This window comes from Oncorhynchus mykiss, chromosome 1, assembly GCF_013265735.2.
Source record: "Oncorhynchus mykiss isolate Arlee chromosome 1, USDA_OmykA_1.1, whole genome shotgun sequence".
Lineage (NCBI taxonomy): Eukaryota > Metazoa > Chordata > Actinopteri > Salmoniformes > Salmonidae > Oncorhynchus > Oncorhynchus mykiss.
In genome coordinates this window covers 64992884-65016685 of record NC_048565.1, presented here as the reverse complement: position 1 = coordinate 65016685, position 23802 = coordinate 64992884, and the positions used below count along the sequence as shown (strand labels likewise).

General features: G+C 40.8%; 1 protein-coding gene across 1 annotated transcript; it reads right to left on the bottom strand.

Moving 5' to 3' along the window:
• Positions 1 to 23616, bottom strand: LOC110532561 (homeobox protein OTX1 B). Its single transcript, XM_036982824.1, has 3 exons — positions 23484 to 23616; positions 1563 to 1747; positions 1 to 1048 (listed from the first exon to the last, which is right to left on the bottom strand). Exons 1-3 carry the CDS (start codon positions 23566 to 23568, stop codon positions 254 to 256), a joined length of 1065 nt encoding a protein of 354 aa, XP_036838719.1. The 5' UTR covers positions 23569 to 23616; the 3' UTR covers positions 1 to 253.
• Between the last annotated feature and the right edge of the window lie 186 nt (positions 23617 to 23802).

Genomic DNA, 23802 nt, shown 5'->3' with positions numbered 1-23802 from the left:
TCTGTTTTAATAAAAATGTATTTAGAATTTAAGTACAGAGAACAAAAGATGAATAAATAGATATATAGATATATAGATAATGTAAAATGAAGTTCATGAGGGTGAATTAATATGATTGTTGTAGAATTCCTAAAGATGATCCCCTCTCTCTCTCTCTCTCTGAGAACATTTGTCAACATGTAGTCCATAGTTGACATTCCAGCAACACAGGATATACAGTAAAACCCTCTTGTTTTTCCACAAAAAAAAGTTTTCAACAGTTAACCAGATTATCCTCATTGGGGTAGCTGTTCAGGCTATTTCCCTCCCAGCACTCTTCATCCAGCTCCCTCAGGATATCCTGTAGGGACAGGACAGGGAGCTCTGGGTATTCTGGGGTAGACATATCCATGCTCCAGGAGCCATACAACTGGGAACCTTGGCCTTTCATCGTAGGGGTGTTCTCTTGTCCAACCTCCCAGCAGCCGGAATCCGGGGTGACTGGGGCCTGGGTCTGGGTAATGGGGCCTCCATAGGCTTCCTGGGGGTTGCTGTAGAGGGGCTGCTGCTCAGCTGAGCTATGGTAAAGGAAGGCCTGGCTGGAGCCTGCGCTGCTTTTCCTTACCTCCAGAGGAAAGGGGCTCCACGTGGACTGCACTGGGGACATCTGATCACCCGCCTGGGGCCAGGCTCCTGGAACCATCTGGTGCCTGGGGCTATTCAGTGGTGGGCTGGCACTGTATCCCAGCACCCTGGCTTGCTTCAGTTCAAACAGGGAGTTGTAGTGGCCAGTCTCCTCCACTCCAGTGTAGGGTGAAGGGCAGCATCCATAGAAAAAGTCATCCAACTCCTCCTTCAACTGGATGGGGTAGGCAGGGGGCAGGCAGGGGGAGGTGGACAGAGGGGCCAGGTCAGGCTGGGTAGCCCCTGTCCCCATGGTGCGGTGCTGAGAAACTGTGTCCTGGACAGGGGTGAACCCACCAGGGGAGTGGAAGCCAGAGTCAGACTGCCACACGGCCTTAGCTCCCTTATACTTCATAGTCCGAGCCCTCCTGTTCTGGAACCACACCTGGAGAGAGATGACAAAACAATTGTGTTATTACATAGCAGTTAGAATGTACATCCGAAGCAAACAGATACTGTGTTGCAGTTAGTTGACTCTAATGACTAAGATTATTATTATCTGCTTTGTGCCCATGCTAATAATTTCACAAACAAACAAACACCTGTAGAATATTATGAGTGTTGGGGCTTATCTTGCTGTTGTCTGCTCTGTTTACAATAAGTGTAGTACAGTCAGTCAGTCAGACCAAACAATACCACAGATAAAAACCGCTTACATCATCTTAGTGATTTAAAAGATAAACAGAAACCCTGATACTAGTATCAGCAGCACCTATGCTGGCCACATTTGAACACAGAGACGCTGTAATGTAAACAACCCCAATTACACTTGTGTGTGTGTGTACATGCTGCATACAGTGCATTCAGGAAGTATTCAAACCCCTTGACTTTCTCAACATTTTGTTACGTTACAGCCTTATTCTACAGCCTTGTGTGTGTGTGTGTGTTTAGCTGCTTACCTGGATGCGAGATTCAGGTAGGCCTGTGCTCTGAGACAGGCTCTCTCTCAGGCTGATGCCAGGGTAAGGGTCTGTCTCAAATGTGACACGGAGAAGTGCCACGTGCTCTTTGGTGAAGCTGGTCCTCTTTCTGCGGTTGGTACTCCGGGACAAGGCTCCAGTGACTGCCACCTGTCTAGGGTCATCTGAGGGGAAAACAGGTCAGATATGAGGGAGACAGGAGCCATGGCAGGACAGAGATGGTGGGGGTGGGGTCTTATCATGTAGTGAGGTTGTCTCCAGCAAAGAGAGCCACATACTGTACACATTATTGCCTATCACTTTGCAGCATTACAAGTGGCAAACAAACCCCATACACTCTAAGTTCTAAAATGGTTTTTCGGCTGTCCCCATAGGAGAATCCATGTAGAACCCTCTATAGAAAGGGTTCTATGTGGAACCAAAACCATTCTACCTGGAGGGTTCTTTAAAGGTCTTTCCTATGGGACAACCGCAGAACCCTTTTAGGTTCTAGATACACTTAGAAAAAAAACGTGTTAAGTCAAAAATCTGTAAAGTTCCTTAGATTTTTCACCCACAAACATCCAATGTTTTACAAAAGCAAATGTTCAGCTTTAAAGAATAAAAATGAAGCCACTTGGTTCCATTTCCCCCCCAAAATGACAACAATTATCATCTATGATTCACCTGGCTTGCTAAAAAAAATACAGATCTGATATCCAAACGATATTCTGTGCCATCCAGTGACCTCTCCTTACCAGTGCTGGTGTTCTTCCACATACTTTTTGGCTGACGCTTTTTAAGATGTGTAAGAATCTGTTGGTGTCTGTAAGGGCTCTGTCTCCCAAATGTACTGACTGCCCATTTTATACAGATCACAAGACTCTAGTACCCTCCGCCTCAAATAAAGTGCTGATGATGTAGTGTGATTTTTCTGGTGACAGTTTGAGGTGATGTAAATTTGTGTTGGAGGGGGGGTGGGGGGGGGTGTCTTTGATTTGCTGAGGTTAAGATCTGAATGGACTTTGGACTAATGGCCCTCTCCCATCCACCCCTAGCGACATAATCCACATCACATGCAAGGTCATTGGCACACAAGAATCAGACATAAAATACATTACTGAATGAAATCGGACATGTATGACGAGTTTAACGTTTTGTCTCAAGGTGCCGTATAACTGTAACAAATGCTTACTTGTGTGTAGCAAATGTGTAGTTGATTTACTGCATTTTCAAGGTGCCTTATGAACGTTAGTGTTTGGCATTGTGTCAACAAACTATTATAAATGCTTTGTTTTTTGCAGTGCAAATTCATGGTTTGTTTGCATTCATTAACATTTGTTTTTCCAGCAATTCAATAACTTGTGTTTTGGTATGTGTTTATCGACCAGTGGTTTGTGTGCAGTGAGAAGGGAATTTGTATGAGCTTAGTGCATTTTTTTTTGTTGCACTACCACAAATCAATATGTGAACAGGAATAGATAGATGTACAAGTATATCCATTATTAAGCGTCATAAAATTACAGAAGGGCTTATAAAAACAAGACAACAATTTTGGATTATTTCAACGGCGCATGTTGAAAATGATTACGGGGGAGTCGCTGAAAGTCCTTTGCTAATGGCTATGTCAACCACAATGGAGCATTTTAATTACCCAAACATTTACAAAATTAGCATGAAGAAATATTAACTCACATGGCTTCTTTGTGAAATGCACAATGCCATTCATGAATGACACCTTTTTCACAACTGCTGTTTTCTTTTCAAATACAACACAGATACAAGCTATCAAAATAAGAAAAACATGGATGTTTAATTGTTTGGTAATTAATAGGACAATTATCAACATGCTGCCTCATCAATCATTGATGTATAGGCCCATTACAGGGAAAGGCCAGGGGTTGTACCCACTAATAGTAGGTAACAAGCTCATCACTGAGTTTGACTTGTCCAGACTTGCTGGTTTCTTCATAGCCTATGGGAAAGACTGAGCCAGAGGACAGTTTCACCTCAATGGCACCCATTGCCCCTGAAATAATTATTTTGGCATTTTATCTCTTACCGGTCGGTATATATTAATAATAAGTAATCAGATGCAATAAACAACAATTATCTCACTTTTCATATTGGCCGGTGAGATTGTGTCTTTTCATTCCTTATCTGGACAATCAGGATCGGTGTCTCCATGTTTTGGGACGGCTCACAAGAGTTCCATTCTTTCGGCCAATGTACAGTACCCGACAGCAATTCATTCTGGGGGTTATCCTAATCCTATCACACATTATGCATGGATTTTTGTCCTTCAAGCCCCTTGCAAAATCAGCATTGTCCACCTCAAAACATATATAGTCTATATATATCATTTGCATTTTCACATAACAGAATATATCATATGATGTTCAATGCATAGCACATACATATACATACAGTGCCTTGCGAAAGTATTCGGCCCCCTGCGACCTTTTTGCCACATTTCAGGCTTCAAACATAAAGATATAAAACTGTATTTTTTTTGTGAAGAATCGACAACAAGTGGGACACAATCATGAAGTGGAACGACATTTATTGGATATTTCAAACTTTTTTAACAAATCAAAAACTGAAAAATTGGGCGTGCAAAATTATTCAGCCCCCTTAAGTTAATACTTTGTAGCGCCACCTTTTGCTGCGATTACAGCTGTAAGTCGCTTGGGGTATGTCTCTATCAGTTTTGCACATCGAGAGACTGAAATGTTTTCCCATTCCTCCTTGCAAAACAGCTCGAGCTCAGTGAGGTTGGATGGAGAGCATTTGTGAACAGCAGTTTTCAGTTCTTTCCACAGATTCTCGATTGGATTCAGTTCTGGACTTTGACTTGGCTATTCTAACACCTGGATATGTTTATTTTTGAACCATTCCATTGTAGATTTTGCTTTATGTTTTGGATCATTGTCTTGTTGGAAGACAAATCTCCGTCCCAGTCTCAGGTCTTTTGCATACTCCATCAGGTTTTCTTCCAGAATGGTCCTGTATTTGGCTCCATCCATCTTCCCATCAATTTTAACCATCTTCCCTGTCCCTGCTGAAGAAAAGCAGGCCCAAACCATGATGCTGCCACCACCATGTTTGACAGTGGTGATGGTGTGTTCAGGGTGATGAGCTGTGTTGCTTTTATGCCAAACATAACGTTTTGCATTGTTGCCAAAAAGTTCAATTTTGGTTTCATCTGACCAGAGCACCTTCTTCCACATGTTTGGTGTGTCTCCCAGGTGGCTTGTGGCAAACTTTAAACAACACTTTTTATGGATATCTTTAAGAAATAGCTTTCTTCTTGCCACTCTTCCATAAAGGGCAGATTTGTGCAATATACGACTGATTGTTGTCCTATGGACAGAGTCTCCCACCTCAGCTGTAGATCTCTGCAGTTCATCCAGAGTGATCATGGGCCTCTTGGCTGCATCTCTGATCAGTCTTCTCCTTGTATGAGCTGAAAGTTTAGAGGGACGGCCAGGTCTTGGTAGATTTGCAGTGGTCTGATACTCCTTCCATTTCAATATTATCGCTTGCACAGTGCTCCTTGGGATGTTTAAAGCTTGGGAAATCTTTTCGTATCCAAATCCGGCTTTAAACTTCTTCACAACAGTATCTCGGACCTGCCTAGTGTGTTCCTTGATCTTCATGATGCTCTCTGCGCTTTTAACGGACCTCTGAGACTATCACAGTGCAGGTGCATTTATACGGAGACTTGATTACACACAGGTGGATTGTATTTATCATCATTAGTCATTTAGGTCAACATTGGATCATTCAGAGATCCTCACTGAACTTCTGGAGAGAGTTTGCTGCACTGAAAGTAAAGGGGCTGAATAATTTTGCACGCCCAATTTTTCAGTTTTTGATTTGTTAAAAAAGTTTGAAATATCCAATAAATGTCGTTCCACTTCATGATTGTGTCCCACTTGTTGTTGATTCTTCACAAAAAAATACAGTTTTATATCTTTATGTTTGAAGCCTGAAATGTGGCAAAAGGTCGCAAAGTTCAAGGGGGCCAAATACTTTCGCAAGGCACTGTAGTTTCTATTGCATAACAGCCTCATGTAGGCTATTCTTTGAGTCCATTAAGTTTGTTTGTTGTCAGGATTTAAATACTTCTGACACATACCATGCAATGATCAGAGAGTAAATGAGTAATGATAAACAGTTTGACCAAATGGGCCATTTGACTAATGGTGAAATGACCTCATTGTTTCATTATTTTCATTCAGATGGTGAGACATTAACAAGATTGTAAACACTTAAATGGTCCCATGACCGGCTTACTGTAGAACCATTAGCTTAGATCTTGGCTACGTCAATAAACAAGTTGGATAATCTCCCACTTTGACTTTAATCTTATAACTTTGAATAGAATAGAAAAAACCCCACAAAGCATCAGCAAAATAAGTATATAGCCTATATATTATAAATGTTCAAATGTTTAAATGCATGCACACATTCAAAGCAATTCCTATCATTCCTTGGATGATATCATATGACTGAAAGAAAGATTTACCCCACAACAGCCTAACCCTATTCAGACAGGGTCCATGCTATACCCCATTGAAGTTAACTATTTAAACTGTTAAGGTTAGGTAAAGGGTTATGGTTAGGGTTTAGAATCCCGAATAGCACTGAACATCAAAACAGACAGCAGTCTACTACGTTTTTGTTATTTTTTTTTGTTGTTTGTTATTTAAAAAAATGTTCATTTCATTTTTATACATTTTTATTAACGACAAATCAATACACACAGTTATAATACTAACAGCTTTTTTGTTGGCAGAGTATTTGTCTTGTTGGCAGAGTATTTGTCTTAAAATATAGTATAATTTAAGGTAATAAAATGTGGTGTTTTGTTTGTAAATGTACATTTGTGAATATGGAATTTGGCCAAAATAATAATTAAATGAATTACATAGAAATAAGTTGAAACAATTTTATCATAAGTTAAGAATCCAAGCAGCACATCTCCATAATAGTGTACAATCTTCATAAATGTGTTCAATTACAAATCTACTGATGTCTGCCAGATTCCTTACATGAAAACAATGCCAAAAATATGCAACACTGTTTCTGGGTGGTCATTACAAAAAGGTACAATTTTAAATTGTTTTTTAAAAACGTCTTCATATAGTGGTTGGCAGGATAATATTTATGAATATTTTTTTTTATAAGAAACTTCCTTAATAATAAGTAAGTATGTGTGTGGCCAGTCTACTACGTTACACAAGCATTTCCACGGTTATTGTTGCAAGTACTGATTTGACATAGGGACCAGTTGAAAGCCACCATGGCCGCGATTATTTCAGAAGAAGCAGTCTTTTTTGGATAACTAGTGAGGCTTTCGATGGGACTCTTCACAGTAAGTGAGTGCCACAAAACGTGAATGGTTTTGAATAAATACCACAGCATTTATAAAGCAAACTTAAGTTCACTCTGTGCCACTGCCACCGTATCGTAGACATAGCCACGGTGTTACCACGAATGGACTCCGGATGGATCTCTAACTCAGACAATTTTCTGTCATTTATTCAGACATTTATTTTTGTTGTTTATTATTCAATTCCCGTGAAGTCCATGGCGTAGTAGCACGCTATTTAGCTTTTGAAGTTAACCTAGACGTTGCGCTTTCAATTAACTTTTAGCCAGGTCATCAACCTTGCGAGTTAAATATTAATTATCTGCAAATGTACCTTAATTTGAATATTTAAAAAAAAAGTTAAACATTCCATATTTTATAAATGGCATTGTAATTACCGACTAATCATGTATCTATTATTGCAATCACGAGCTAGGTTTCAATCCAATTGGAATGCGAATATTGTAAAATCATAAATTAATATGCATCCTAATAAACTGCATGTTTTCCCGACTCGTAGGACCACACAACATCATCGCGTGGCTCCAAGTTTACTTCGATATGATATAGAAATATTTGGGCCTAATACCATTACCACCGGCATTTCTCGCGTAATTGATTTTACCGACACAAAAATATCCCACCTTGATTATAGTATCTTGTTTTGTCGACATTTGGAAAGTTTACCGATAAATGTTCCGTTTCCATCAGGCCGGGCGTGACATTTTTTTTAACCGACATGTACTTTACTTGCATAAAATGGTTGGACAACTGGAAAACTGTTTAGGCCCACTGAGTGTAGAGTGTATCGAGCTGGTCTCAGAGCATTTCGTATTATTCTATACTTAAATCCGATACACTCCATTTAGTATGGTATGTTACGTTTCATATGGGATGTATTAATTTGTGGATCTCCCATTTTCTATTTTAGGCAGCAGTTCACCACCCTATATCCCACTGCTGGCTTGCCTCTGCAGCAAAGCAGGGTTGGTCCTTGGATGGGAGACCATATGCTGCGGGAAGTGGTGGAGGGTCAGCAGTATGGACTCTTTACTCTGGTCTAAAAAATATAGATACAGTGCATTCGGGAAGTATTCAGATCACTTGACTTTTTCCACATTTTGTTACATTACAGCCTTATTCTAAAATGGATTAAATTAATTGTATTCTTCATCAATCTACACACAATACCCCATAATGACAAAGCAGAAGCAGGTTTTTAGAAATGTTTGCAAATGTAAAAAAAGAAACCTTATTTACATAAGTATTCAGACCCTTTGCTATGAGACTCGAAATTGAGCTCCGGTGCATCCGGTTTCCATTGATCATCCTTGAGATGTTTCTACAACTTGATTGGAGTCCACCTGTGGTAAATTCAATTGATTGGACATGATTTGGAAAGGCACACACCTGTCTATATAAAGTCCCACAGTTGACACTGCACTTTAGAGCAAAAACCAAGCCATGATGTCGATGGAATTGTCCATAGAGCTCCGAGACAGGATTGTGTCGAGGCACAGATCTGGGAAAGGGTACCATTTTTCTTTAGCATTGAAGGTCCCCAATAACACAGTGGCCTCCATCATTCTTAAATGGAAGAATTTGGAACCATCAAGACTCTTCCTAGAGCTGGCCGCCCAGCCAAACGGAGCAATTGGGGTAGAAGGGCCTTGGTCAGGGAGGTGACCAAGAACCCAATGGTCACTCTGACACAGCTCCAGAGTTCGTCTGTGGAGATGGTTTTCCTTCTGGAAGGGTCTCCCATCTCTGCAGCACTCCACCTATCAGGAATTTATGGTAGAGTGGCCAGACAGAAGCCACTCCTCAGTAAGGCACATCACAGCCCGCTTAGAGTTTGCAAAAAGGCACCTAAAGGACTCTTAGTCCATAAGAAACAAGATTCTCAGGTCTGATGAAACCAAGATTGAACTCTTTGGCCTGAATGCCAAGCATCACGTCTGGAGGAAACCTGGCACCATCCCTACGGTGAAGCATGGTGGTGGCAGCATCATCCTGTGGGGATGTCTTACAGCGGCAGGGAATGAGAGATTAGTCAGTATTGAGGGAAAGATGAAAGGAGCAAAGTACAGAGAGATCCTTGGTGAAAACCTGCTTCAGAGAGCTCAGGACCTCAGACTGTGACTACGGTTCACCTTTCAACAGGACAACGAACCTAAGCACACAGACAAGACAATGCATGAGTTGCTTCAGGACAAGTCTCTGAATATCATTGAGTGAATCAGCCAGAGCCAGGTCTTGAACCCGATCGAACATCTCTGGAGAGACCTGAAAATAGCTGTGCAGCGACGCTCCCCCATCCAACCTGACAGAGATTGAGAGGATCTGCAGAGATGAATGGGAGAAACTCCCCAAATACAGGTGTTCCAAGCTTGTAGCGTCATACCCAAGAAGATTGGAGGCTGTAATCGCTGCCAACAAAGTACTGAGTAAAGGGTCTGAATACTTATGTGAAGGTGATATTTGCTTTGTCATGATTGGGTATTGTGCTTAGATTGATGAGGGAAAAACAATTTAATACATTTTAGAATAAGGCTGTAACTTAACAAAATGTGGGAAAAGTCAAGGGGTCTGAATACTTTCTGAATTCACTGTACATCCAATGCCCCAGGGCAGTCATTGGGGACATTGCCCGGTGTAGGGTACCGTCTTTTGGATGGGACATTAAAAGCGTGTCCTGACTCTCTGTGGTCACTAAAGGTCCTATGGCACTTATCGTAAGAGTAGGGGTGTCAACCTCGGTGTCCTGGCTAAATCCCTAATCTGGTCCTCATACAATTATGGCCACCTAATCATCCCCAGCTTCCAATTGGCTCATTCACCCCCCCGTAACTATTCCCCAGGTTGTTGCTGTAAATGAGTGTGTTCTCAGTCAACATATCTGGTAAAATAAAGGTAAAATAAATTAATAAAATAAACATTTCGTATGATATATTACAATTCGTATAATATGGTACGAATTTCCAAACGTACAATATGTTATGAATTTGCAAAATGTATAATACGTTACAAATTATCAAAACGTATTATATGTTATGAATTCCAGCTAGCTTGCTAACGTTAGCTAGGCTAGGGGTTAAGTTTAGGAGTTAGGTTTAAAAGGGTTAGGGGAAGGGTTAGCTAACATGCAAAGTAGCAAGTAGTTGAAAAGTTGCTAAAGTTGTCTGTGATGAGATTTGAATTCGCAACCCCCATCCCCATCCCGACTAACCACCTACTTTCATTTTTGCCTTAATAAACCATCTGTCTTATGTAACCATATCAAATGTAACATACTAAATGGAGGGTCTTGGATTTACTTACAGAATAATACAAAATGCTCTGAGTCCAGGTTGAGTGGGTAACTAGAGTTCTGCTGCATAGTGGAAAGGTAATGATATTCTTGTAGTCATTGACATTTATCTTACTAGGCCTATTAATCAGACAAAGATAGCCCTATAGATAATGCAGTATCTTGTTCAAAGTCCATTTAAAAAATCTGTGGAACGGGTGACTTGGATGCAATATGGATGTTGGTAGCCTGGTTATCTAGTGTAGGTTTTATCTTTTAATATCCACACCACATCTACACTGAACAAAAATATAAATGCAACATGCAACAATTACAAAGATTTTACTGAGTTATGAACTTTAAGGAAATCAATCAATTAAAACATTATAATTAGGCCCTAATTACTGGGACACATGACTGGGAATAAAGATATGCATCTGTTGGTCACAGATACCTTTTAAAAACAATGTAGAGGGTTGAATGGCAGGAACCCGGTTACCAAGATTCACCACCCAAAACCACTCCCTCTTCCCAGGATAAATAACTGCGAGAAACCGGTACATTATAATAAATTAGTTTTATGAACAGCATGATGTGAAATTGAACTGTTAAATTATTTGCGATGTCTAAATCTGGATTCTCTACGGCCATCTTTCTGGTCACTGCATGATGAAGCATCAACGCCCAGGGTGGGGACCAACAGCCCATCGCAGTATGTAGACCTATCATCTCATGGTAACTTTTTTTTATTGTGACAGGTAGACCTACATTTACTGCAACATAGCCTATGCTACAGTAAGAGATTGAATGCATGTCTAATATAGACATCTCCATCAGGCTTTTGGGGATCACCTTGTTTTTTTTTCATTGTAAAGATTTATTTTATTTTATTACAGCTGCAGAGTTTCAAAACACTATATCGTTGCTTTAAATCAGTGCACAAGTGACCACTCTGTCTTTCTCTCCATCAATTCCATTCAAATTGCATCCAATATAGATCATCCTGTTCAAGATTGATATATAGGCCTACAGTGCCTTTGAAAAGTATTCAGACCCATTGACTTTTCACATTTTGTAACATTACAGCCTTATTCTAAAATGGATTAAAACATTTTTTTAAAGAATCCTCAATCTACACACAATACCACATAATGATAAATTAAAAACAGGTTTTTAGAAATATTTGCAAATGTATACAACATTTTAAAAACTATTACATTTACATAAGTATTCAGACCCTTTACTCAGTACTTTGTTGATGCACTTTTGGCAGCAATTACAGCCTCAAGTCTAATTGGGTATGATGCTACAAGCTTTGCACAACTGTATTTGGGGAGTTTCTCCCATTCTTTTCTGCAGATCCTCTCAAGCTCTGTCAGCTTGGATGGGGAGTGATACTGCACAGCTATTTTCAGGTCTCTCCAAAAATGATCAATGGAAACAGAGACTTGACCCGAAACCACTCCTGCATTGTCTTGACAGTGTGTGTTTAGGGTCATTGTCCTGTTGGAATGTGAACCTTAGTCCCAGTCTGAGGTCCTGAGCAGGTTTTCATCAAGGATCTCTCTGTACTTTGCGCCTTTCATCTTTCCCTCAATTCTGACTAGTCTTCCAGTCCCTGCCTCTGAAAAACATTCCCACAGCATGATGCTGCCACCACCATACTTCACCGTAGGGATGGTGCCAGATTGCCTCCAGACGTGATGCTTGGCATTCAGGTCAAAGAGTTCAATCTTGGTTTCATCAGACCAGAGAATCTTGTTTCTCAAGGTCTGAGAGTCCTTTAGGTGCCTTTTGGCAAACTCCAAATTGTGTTAGTCTTATGTTGATTTTAATAATAATGGATTTATTTTTAATTGTGTATATTCTCAATGGATTTATTAAAACAGACGCCCACCACTACTACCACTCGTCCCCGGCATGTGCACGGCAGGTATAAAAGGTGTATGTACAGTGCCTTGCGAAAGTATTCGGCCCCCTTGAACTTTGCGACCTTTTGCCACATTTCAGGCTTCAAACATATAGATATAAAACTGTATTTTTTTGTGAAGAATCAACAACAAGTGGGACACAATCATGAAGTGGAACGACATTTATTGGATATTTCAAACTTTTTTAACAAATCAAAAACTGAAAAATTGGGCGTGCAAAATTATTCAGCCCCTTTACTTTCAGTGCAGCAAACTCTCTCCAGAAGTTCAGTGAGGATCTCTGAATGATCCAATGTTGACCTAAATGACTAATGATGATAAATACAATCCACCTGTGTGTAATCAAGTCTCCGTATAAATGCACCTGCACTGTGATAGTCTCAGAGGTCCGTTAAAAGCGCAGAGAGCATCATGAAGAACAAGGAACAACCCAGGCAGGTCCGAGATACTGTTGTGAAGAAGTTTAAAGCCGGATTTGGATACAAAAGATTTCCCAAGCTTTAAACATCCCAAGGAGCACTGTGCAAACGATAATATTGAAATGGAAGGAGTATCAGACCACTGCAAATCTACCAAGACCTGGCCGTCCCTCTAAACTTTCAGCTCATACAAGGAGAAGACTGATCAGAGATGCAGCCAAGAGGCCCATGATCACTCTGGATGAACTGCAGAGATCTACAGCTGAGGTGGAAGACTCTGTCCATAGGACAACAATCAGTCGTATATTGCACAAATCTGGCCTTTATGGAAGAGTGGCAAGAAGAAAGCCATTTCTTAAAGATATCCATAAAAAGTGTTGTTTAAAGTTTGCCACAAGCCACCTGGGAGACACACCAAACATGTGGAAGAAGGTGCTCTAGTCAGATGAAACCAAAATTGAACTTTTTGGCAACAATGCAAAACGTTATGTTTGGCGTAAAAGCAACACCCTGAACACACCATCCCCACTGTCAAACATGGTGGTGGCAGCATCATGGTTTGGGCCTGCTTTTCTTCAGCAGAGACAGGGAAGATAGTTAAAATTGATGGGAAGATGGATGGAGCCAAATACAGGACCATTCTGGAAGAACCTGATGGAGTCTGCAAAAGACCTGAGACTGGGACGGAGATTTGTCTTCCAACAAGACAATGATCCAAAACATAAAGCAAAATCTACAATGGAATGGTTAAAAAATAAACATATCCAGGTGTTAGAATGGCCAAGTCAAAGTCCAGACCTGAATCCAATCGAGAATCTGTGGAAAGAACTGAAAACTGCTGTTCACAAATGCTCTCCATCCAACCTCACTGAGCTCGAGCTGTTTTGCAAGGAGGAATGGGAAAACATTTCAGTCTCTCGAAGTGCAAAACTGATAGAGACATACCAAGCGACTTACAGCTGTAATCGCAGCAAAAGGTGGCGCTACAAAGTATTAACTTAAGGGGGCTGAATAATTTTGCACGCCCAATTTTTCAGTTTTTATTTGTTAAAAAAGTTTGAAACATCCAATAAAATGTCGTTCCACTTCATGATTGTGTCCCACTTGTTGTTGATTCTTCACAAAAAAATACAGTTTTATATCTTTATGTTTGAAGCCTGAAATGTGGCAAAAGGTCGCAAAGTTCAAGGGGGCCGAATACTTTCGCAAGGCACTGTAGATGAGAATGTGGTAAAAATGGGTCTGTTTGTAAAGGGGGTAATATAAACATTGACAAAAAAAATGTACAGGCGAAATACGGTAACTCCTATGAAAAGGAAAGCAGTAAGAGATACTGTTGATTTTACCAAATGCAATAGTATTGTGATTCTTCTAGTGCACCATCCCTCATCATGTTTTGTCCAGAAGGGGGCACTATATAACTGCAAGTCTAGTTACATTTAAGATCTTACAGGCTTCTGTCACCTCTCTTTATATTTGCCAATTTGGACTTGACTCAATACCTTAAAGGCCATTATGCTGTAGTCATTGACACTGAAGACTGAACTGCCGTGTGTGTGTGTGTCTTCACAGTGACAAAGGGGGTGGAAGGCACAAGGACAAGTTTGCCTCTATTTTGTTCAGACAGTGTTGTTTGGCTTTGCCTCTCAGCCTGCTTCTCAAATACAAACCTGACCACAGGCCCAAACAACACAGAACAGGAAGACCCTGCTGCAGAACAGAGTCTATAGTCTTCATAGACTACACGACCACTTCCTCAGCAAATAATGAGTGGCCATGGCATGCTGAACTTTTATCTGCTAACTGTTTTATATGTTTGGGATCAAGATGGTTATTTGTGATTCCAGCTTGCTTACAGCGCTCAGAGAGGACCATAGACAAAAAAAAACATTCAAGCCGTCAAAACTCTTCATAAAACATAACTATTGTTAAGCTTCCCACCACACACCTAACATTCCTCAGAAAATAAATGATCTTCTTTGACCCAGAACATATTTTAGGACAAAATGCAATGCACTGTTTAAACAGAGATTATCACAACGTTCAAAATATTGTCTTGTTTTATATCATGATGGAAAAGCATGAGGGTTTTCCTACAAAATGTTTTCTAATCATAACGCTAGAGCATTCTCCAATTTTAAGTTCAGATCGCCCATTTTAATCACCGTTTACATTACGCTTGTTTTATGAAAAAAAGACTACAGATGTTTCATACAGATGTTTCTTAACTTGCCTTATATTACATTAGATTAATACATTTGCCTTTAAGCATGGACAAGCTTGGGATTTATCCACAAATCAAGTCTATTAACATAGATAAGGGATAAGATGAGAGTTGAAGAGTGAAGTTCTCGTTTATAACACGTGACAAATAAAACTGTGATTGATGAACAAACTTGGCTCTTTGCAGCGACTTAGTTTTTTTTCCACTTCTGTCTGTTACGCTGTCTTCGCGTGTGCTTGGACAGCTCTGATGAGGACATAACATCATCATGGCCCATGATTGGTGACTCTGCATTGGCATTATGACTATGTTCAGAATTGTATGTATTGATCAGACATGTATTTGATCATTTAAAAATAGGCCAGCATAGTCAAAATATTGAGAAATAACAATGAAACATGACATAAAAAATATATATTGGAGCAGTAAGCCTAATATAGGCACCTGACCCGGCCTACACTGTGCAGGACTCCATTGATTCATACAATTTGTCAAATTAATTTCCCATCCAAATGCAAAAAATATATATAAAAAGTGACAAAATGGGATATCACGTGAATTACTTAAGCTTTAGGAAATGCAACCAACTACAGAGATTGATGGGGAGGGAGTGGGAGAGGAGAGGGACCCATAAACCCCGCTTCAATCAAGCAGGCTTCAGTCACCCACTTTTGTTTCAGTCATCCCCATTGCCTGTAATGTTTTTGAAAGCATGGGAAATGTGGGAAGGGAAATGGGAAATGTGTGTTAAATGGGTAGTGAATATAATTTCCTTTTATTTACTGTTCTGAGATATGATGTTATCAATTCGTTGATGTAGGGATCTACTCATTCTATGCAAAGTTTTCAGCTGTTTTTGAAGTACTCAATTTGAAATATGCAATATTTGGTTGTGCACTTTTTTTGTGAAAATTGTCATTGTTTGTATTTGGAAGTTGTGTGCCTGAAATGCTCAATTGATTTGAAATGAACAACTACGACTTACAGTGTGTTGTGTCTGTCTTCACAGCAAATCCCCCTTTGGTCTGTCTTCACAGGCTTCACAGCATATCCCAAAGGGAAAGCAGATTTTGTATCACAGCATTTTTGCTGCCGGTGGTTGCCTGGGAAACTGTGCAGACAGAGTAGATGTTACATTTTCTAAATTGTCTATCGAAACAGCTTGATGATAGTGGGAAGACAAAATTAATCATTGTGGTTCCCCAAAATCATCATGATTAGCCCCAATGACACATGCTAAAATCAACTGTAAGACAACAACCCACACAATGGCAGAATATGATTGTCAGGGGTAAATTTCAAGTACAATACACACCGCACCTCCTTTTGCGGACGACATTACTTCGTGTCAGCTGTGTGCTGGCAGTTCGACCTAGGATGCTTCGAGCCAACTTATGGTTGATTCTAAAATGCGGTGGAAGGCTTTGTATGGAGGGTGTGACGCAATTGCGGATCCTCCAGAAGCATGCAAAGGCAGAATTCTGCCGCATCGCTATGCGCCTCCCAAATGTTGTAACAATGCGGAGGGCTCCGTATAGCTCCGCATTGACATGATTGGTTGACGATAGGTGGGGGTGGGAGGTCCTGTACAAACAAACTCACTTCCTTGACAACTGCTCTGCGCTGCTCCACGAAGAGCAAAAACTATGAATGCCGTGACTTCTGCAGTGTCCGTATCAAGATAAATACTGCATGGCCAATGCAGACGTCAGCTTGACCACGCAGTCCTTTAGGGATGGATGAACAAAAAACATAATGACTATCAGGTGTGTTACAGAAAATATAGCGTTCAGAAGTGAAAACAGCCACAGTGTCAGACTCATCAAACTGATACTTATTATGATCAGCGCTTGCAAGATCCACTTTTTTAGTTTAGTTTAATAATTCAACCATTTTAAAAAACAAGCACACATAAAACTTGAAAAAGCCATACATGCATGCACATGAATAAAATCATCGAGGATAACACACAATAAAGTCTGGGACTTATTTCCATTGTGGTCCTCTTGAGACAAGATGGCTAGACAAGATGGAACACAGTATGGCAGTGAAATAATAAAACAAAAACAGAAGAACATCTCTCTCATCATTCCAGTTACATCATAGGGGTTATTCATATGGGCACAGAAGAGATCAAACATATTTTTACTTTATTTTTAAAGCTGCCCAGAGAGGAACGTTGTTTTTATGGGCAGAAGCAACTCATTCCATTCTGAGGCTCCAGTATACAAGAAAGTACCTTTCTCTGCATTACTCCTGAACCTGTATAAGCACACATCAGCAACACTTGATCTCAAATCAAATTTTATTTGTCACATACACATGGTTAGCAGATGTTAATGCGAGTGTAGAAAAATGATTGTGCTTCTAGTTCCGACAATGCAGTAATAACCAACGAGTAATCTAACAATTCCACAACTACTACCTTATACACACACACACACACACACACACACACACACAAGTGTAAAGGGATAAAGATATATGAATGAGTGATGGTACAGAACGGCATAGGCAAGATGCAGTAGATGGTATCGAGTACAGTATATACATATGAGATGAGTAATGTAGGGTATGTAAATACACTGCTCAAAAAAATAAAGGGAACACTTAAACAACACAATGTAACTCCAAGTCAATCACACTTCTGTGAAATCAAACTGTGCACTTAGGAAGCAACACTGATTGACAATACATTTCACATGCTGTTGTGCAAATGGAATAGACAACAGGTGGAAATTATAGGCAATTAGCAAGACACCCCCAATAAAGGAGTGGTTCTGCAGGTGGTGACCACAGATCACTTCTCAGTTCCTATGCTTCCTGGCTGATATTTTGGTCACTTTTGAATGCTGGCGGTGCTTTCACTCTAGTGGTAGCATGAGACGGAGTCTACAACCCACACAAGTGGCTCAGGCAGTGCAGCTCATCCAGGATGACACATCAATGCGAGCTGTGGCAAGAAGGTTTGCTGTGTCTGTAGGCATAGTGTCCAGACCATGGAGGCGCTACCAGGAGACAGGCCAGTACATCAGGAGACGTGGAGGAGGCCGTAGGAGGGCAACAACCCAGCAGCAGGACCGCTACCTCCGCCTTTGTGCAAAGAGGAGCAGGAGGAGCACTGCCAGAGCCCTGCAAAATTACCTCCAGCAGGCCACAAATGTGCATGTGTCTGCTCAAACGGTCAAAAACAGACTCCATGAGGGTGGTATCAGGGCCCGACGTCCACAGGTAGGGGTTGTGCTTACAGCCCAACACCGTGCAGGACGTTTGGCATTTGCCAGAGAACACCAAGATTGGCAAATTCGCCACTGGCGCCCTATGCTCTTCACAGATGAAAGCAGGTTCACACTGAGCACATGTGACAGACGTGACAGAGTCTGGAGACGCCGTGGAGAAGATTCTGCTGCCTGCAACATCCTCCAGCATGACCGGTTTGGCGGTGGGTCAGTCATGGTGTGGAGTGGCATTTCTTTGGGACGCCCAGCCCTCCATGTGTTCGCCAGAGGTAGCCTGACTGCCAATAGGTACCGAGATGAGATCCTCAGACCCCTTGTGAGACCATATGCTGGTGCGGTTGGCCCTGGGTTCCTCCTAATGCAAGACAATGCTAGACCTCATGTGGCTGGAGTGTGTCAGCAGTTCCTGCAAGAGGAAGGCATTGATGCTATGGACTGGCCCACCCGTTCCCCCGACCTGAATCCAATTGAGTACATCTGGGATATCATGTCTCGCTCCATCCACCAATGCCACGTTGCACCACAGACTGTCCAGGAGTTGGCGGATGCTTTAGTCCAAGTCTGGGAGGAGATCCCTCAGGAGACCATCCGCCACCTCATCAGGAGCATGCCCAGGCATTTTAGGGAGGTCATACAGGCACGTGGAGGCCACACACACTACTGAGCCTCATTTTGACTTGTTTTAAGGACATTACATCAAAGTTGGATCAGCCTGTAGTGTGGTTTTCCACTTTAATTTTGAGTGTGACTCCAAATCCAGACCTCCATGGGTTGATAAATTTGATTTCCATTGATAATTTGTGTGATTTTGTTGTCAGCACATTCAACTATGTAAAGAAAAAAGTATTTAATAAGAATATTTCATTCATTCAGATCTAGGATGTGTTATTTTAGTGTTCCCTTTATTTTTTTATAAAAGTGGCATAGTTTAAAGTGGCTAGTGATACATGTATTACGTAAAGATGGCAAGATGCAGTAGATGATTTAGAGTACAGTATATACATATACATATGAGATGAGTAATGTAGGGTATGTAAACATTATTTTAAGTGGCATTGTTTGATCTGATGCAGTGATTGTGTGCATCCCTAACACGGGGAAAGTAATCACTTAGAAATCTGGGCGCAGGACCATAAATACTCCTGTAAACCAAACCTAGTCTAATCTGGGACATCCTAGCCTCAACAGGCAGCCAGTTTAGTTCCTGGAAGCAGCTCCTGCCTATATGAGTATATGGACTCACCTTCAATACTACCATATTCAGCTTATTCTGGGCTATCTGGAGCTTCCCCTTCATACGTTTAGATAAGCCCCCAAACCAGGAAGTACTAGTATAGTCAAATGGCATTGAATGGGGGCAGTAGCTATCACTTACAGAGAGTCCTCATGGAGTCCTTATCAAGCAGCTTGGACTTTCTAGCCAAAAACTTAGTCCTGGTATTAACTTCTCTAGGGTAGGGGGCAGCGTTGGGAATTTTGGATGAAAAGCGTGCCCAAATTAAACTGCCTTCTACTCTGCCATAAATAGAATATGTATATAATTAGTAGATTTGGATAGATAACACTCTGAAGTTTCTAAAACGGTTTGAATGATGTCTGTGAGTATAACAGAACTCATATGGCAGGCAAAAACCAGAGAAAAAATCCAACCAGGAAGTGGGAAATCTGAGGTTTGTAGTTTTTCGACTCTTGCCCTATCGAAAACAGTGTCTATGGGGTCATGTTGCACTTCCTAAGGCTTCCACTAGATGTCAACAGTCTTTAGAACCTTGTTTGATGCTTCTACTCTGATGTGGGGGAGAATGAGAGGGGAATGAGTCAGAGGTCTGCCAGCAGCCACGAGCTCAGTCTCGCACGTTCACATGAGAGCGACCTGCATTCCATTGCATTTCTGAAGACAAAGGAATTCTCCGGTTGGAACATTGAAGATAATATATCTTATATATTATTATTATTAGATATACATCGTTTGACATGGCTCTGACCTAACATAATCGTTCGGTTTGCTTTTGTCGTAAAGCCTTTTTGAAATCGGAAACTGTGGCTGGATTTACAACAAATGTATCTTTAAAATGGTGTAAAATACACGAGGAATTTTAATTATGGGATTTCTGTTCTTTTGAATTTGGCGCCCTGCAGTTTCACTGGCTGTTGACAGGTGGGACGCTACCGTCCCACGTACCCTAGAGAGGTTAACCTTCCCTAGCACCTTATTGGCCATGGTCACACCTCCCAAGCTTCCATCAAGGATACATCCCAAGTAGTTAGAGGTTTTAGTAGTCAACACCTCACTCCCTAACTCCACTCTGATTTCAGACAAACTACACAATTTAGGTCTGGATCCAAAAATACAGTGCCTTGCGAAAGTATTCGGCCCCCTTGAACTTTGCGACCTTTTGCCACATTTCAGGCTTCAAACATAAAGATATAAAACTGTATTTTTTTGTGAAGAATCAACAACAAGTGGGACACAATCATGAAGTGGAACGACATTTATTGGATATTCCAAACTTTTTTAACAAATTAAAAACTAAATACAATCCACCTGTGTGTAATCAAGTCTCCGTATAAATGCACCTGCACTGTGATAGTCTCAGAGGTCCGTTAAAAGCGCAGAGAGCATCATGAAGAACAAGGAACAACCCAGGCAGGTCCGAGATACTGTTGTGAAGAAGTTTAAAGCCGGATTTGGATACAAAAAGATTTCCCAAGCTTTAAACATCCCAAGGAGCACTGTGCAAGCGATAATATTGAAATGGAAGGAGTATCAGACCACTGCAAATCTACCAAGACCTGGCCGTCCCTCTAAACTTTCAGCTTATACAAGGAGAAGACTGATCGGAGATGCAGCCAAGAGGCCCATGATCACTCTGGATGAACTGCAGAGATCTACAGCTGAGGTGGGAGACTCTGTCCATAGGACAACAATCAGTCGTATATTGCACAAATCTGGCCTTTATGGAAGAGTGGCAAGAAGAAAGCCATTTCTTAAAGATATCCATAAAAAGTGTTGTTTAAAGTTTGCCACAAGCCACCTGGGAGACACACCAAACATGTGGAAGAAAGTGCTCTGGTCAGATGAAACCAAAATTGAACTTTTTGGCAACAATGCAAAACGTTATGTTTGGCGTAAAAGCAACACAGCTGAACACACCATCCCCACTGTCAAACATGGTGGTGGCAGCATCATGGTTTGGGCCTGCTTTTCTTCAGCAGGGACAGGGAAGATGGTTCAAATTGATGGGAAGATGGATGGAGCCAAATACAGGACCATTCTGGAAGAACCTGATGGAGTCTGCAAAAGACCTGAGACTGGGACGGAGATTTGTCTTCCAACAAGACAATGATCCAAAACATAAAGCAAAATCTACAATGGAATGGTTCAAAAATAAACATATCCAGGTGTTTTACTTTGCCATTCTAAGTCCAGACCTGAATCCAATCGAGAATCTGTGGAAAGAACTGAAAACTGCTGTTCACAAATGCTCTCCATCCAACCTCACTGAGCTCGAGCTGTTTTGCAAGGAGGAATGGGAAAAGATTTCAGTCTCTCGATGTGCAAAACTGATAGAGACATACCCCAAGCGACTTACAGCTGTAATCGCAGCAAAAGGTGGCGCTACAAAGTATTAACTTAAGGGGGCTGAATAATTTTGCACGCCTAATTTTTCAGTTTTTGATTTGTTAAAAAAGTTTGAAATATCCAATAAATGTCGTTCCACTTCATGATTGTGTCCCACTTGTTGTTGATTCTTCACAAAAAAATACAGTTTTATATCTTTATGTTTGAAGCCTGAAATGTGGCAAAAGGTCGCAAAGTTCAAGGGGGCCGAATACTTTCGCAAGGCACTGTAATTGCTTCAGTTTTCTATAAGTGCAGAGATAGCTTATTATCTCCAAGCCATTTGCTAATGGTAGTAAGCTCTGTGCTAAGTATGCTCTCCAACATAGTTTTACTTTTGTGAGACACCAGAAGTGTAGAGTCAGCCGCATAAAGAAAAATACGGCAAGAACAAGCATCTTTCATATCATTAATATACAATAAAAACAGCAAAGGCCCAAGCATGCTCCCCTCCGGAACACCACAACTCATTGGTTTTGCCTGAGACAGTGAACCATTACCTCTATTACTTGCTCCCTTCCTGATAAATAGGACTTTACCCAGCCTAGAGGGATACTGCTTAACCCCAGTGCTTCCAATTTGGAGATTAGGAGACAGTGGTTAACTGTATCAAAGGCCTGCTGTAGGTCATGCAGTACCATTCCACAGATTTCCATCATCAATCTCTTTCCTGCTGAAGTCAGTCACGTAAAGTAGACAATCAGTGGAGTATGTTTTTCTAAAACCCGACTGAAAATCATATTCATACATTTGCTCATGTACAACTCTCTCCAGGATCTTTGATGTTACACAGAGGATAGATACAGGCCTATAATTCTAAGGGTCAGACTTTATCCCCTACTTATACAGAGGTATAACTTTAGCTTGTTTCATGTCCCTGGGAAAGGTGCCTTGTTCAAGAGAGATTAACGATATACGATATATATGAGGGCCAATTTGCTCAGCAGAATCTATAAGAAACCTTGCAGTAATATTATCCAGGCCTGTGGCTTGGGAGCATTTAAACTCTGCCAGCATACGGACTATTTTGGCTGCTGCTACCTTTGCAAAAGAAAGTGTTTGGCTGAACCCCTAACTTTACATAATACTTATTCACTTGGTTGCTTCCATACAAACCAGAACTTGTGGGCAGCTTGCTAACCAGCTTGCTGGCAACAGAAGTAATTTAAAGAAAATAGAGTTGAATTCATTGGCAACCTCTGCTTTTTCATATACCATTTCCCCCTTGACGTTCAATCCAATGCTGTGTAGTTTGTTTTTGGTAGTACTACTAAGCCTAGTTCCTTAAATGATTTCCAAAGCTTTTAAGGGTCATTATGGGTGTCAATTATTTTCTCAGCAAAGAAACCACCCTTAGCTTCATCCATCCTGCTCCATGCTTCATTTATGTGACGTTTATATAGGAGCAAATCATGCTGCTCTTTAGAGTTCTTACATTTTTTAAAGGCCTTATTCCTTGCTTAGATAGATTTTAGAATCTCATGATTAAACCAAGGGCTAGATCTCTGCTTTATCCTGACCCATCTAATCGAAGCCGTCACATTCACCACATCAAGGAATCTACATTTAAAAGACTTCTCAGGCACTGTCTACTGCTGCACTATCTAGCACAGGTGACCAGTCAATTTTACCCTCTTCCTCCCTAAACTTTTCAACACAGTATTTGTTGAGTCCTCTGATTCTGATGGTTTTGTGACACTTAAATATATATTTAAAAATCCTTGTGCAAAATGTAATAAAATGATCACTGATACCATATATTATTACTACAATCTGCGATATTTTAGATTTATCAGACACCAATATTAAGTCAATCGTACTTTGCACTTTTTCACATATGCTGGTGGGAAGTGTCAATGATGGTACTGCAGCCGTCTTCAGGATTAGTTTCCTGGCAAGACCCATCGGATGTTCTCCCCAATTGATAAAGGAATTTCGCTCGAAATGCGCACAGTACTCACATACATAATCCTAATTTTCGGTGTAGCTTGTCCACCCGAAGAGAAAAAACAGCCACTGATGTCGGATGTGTTCATTCTTCTAAAATAGTGTACCATTAAATTAACACTATGGCATCCAGTCAAAACACAGTGTGCTTTTTCGCCCATGCTGGTAAGTAAATTAGCTTGCTAGCTAAAA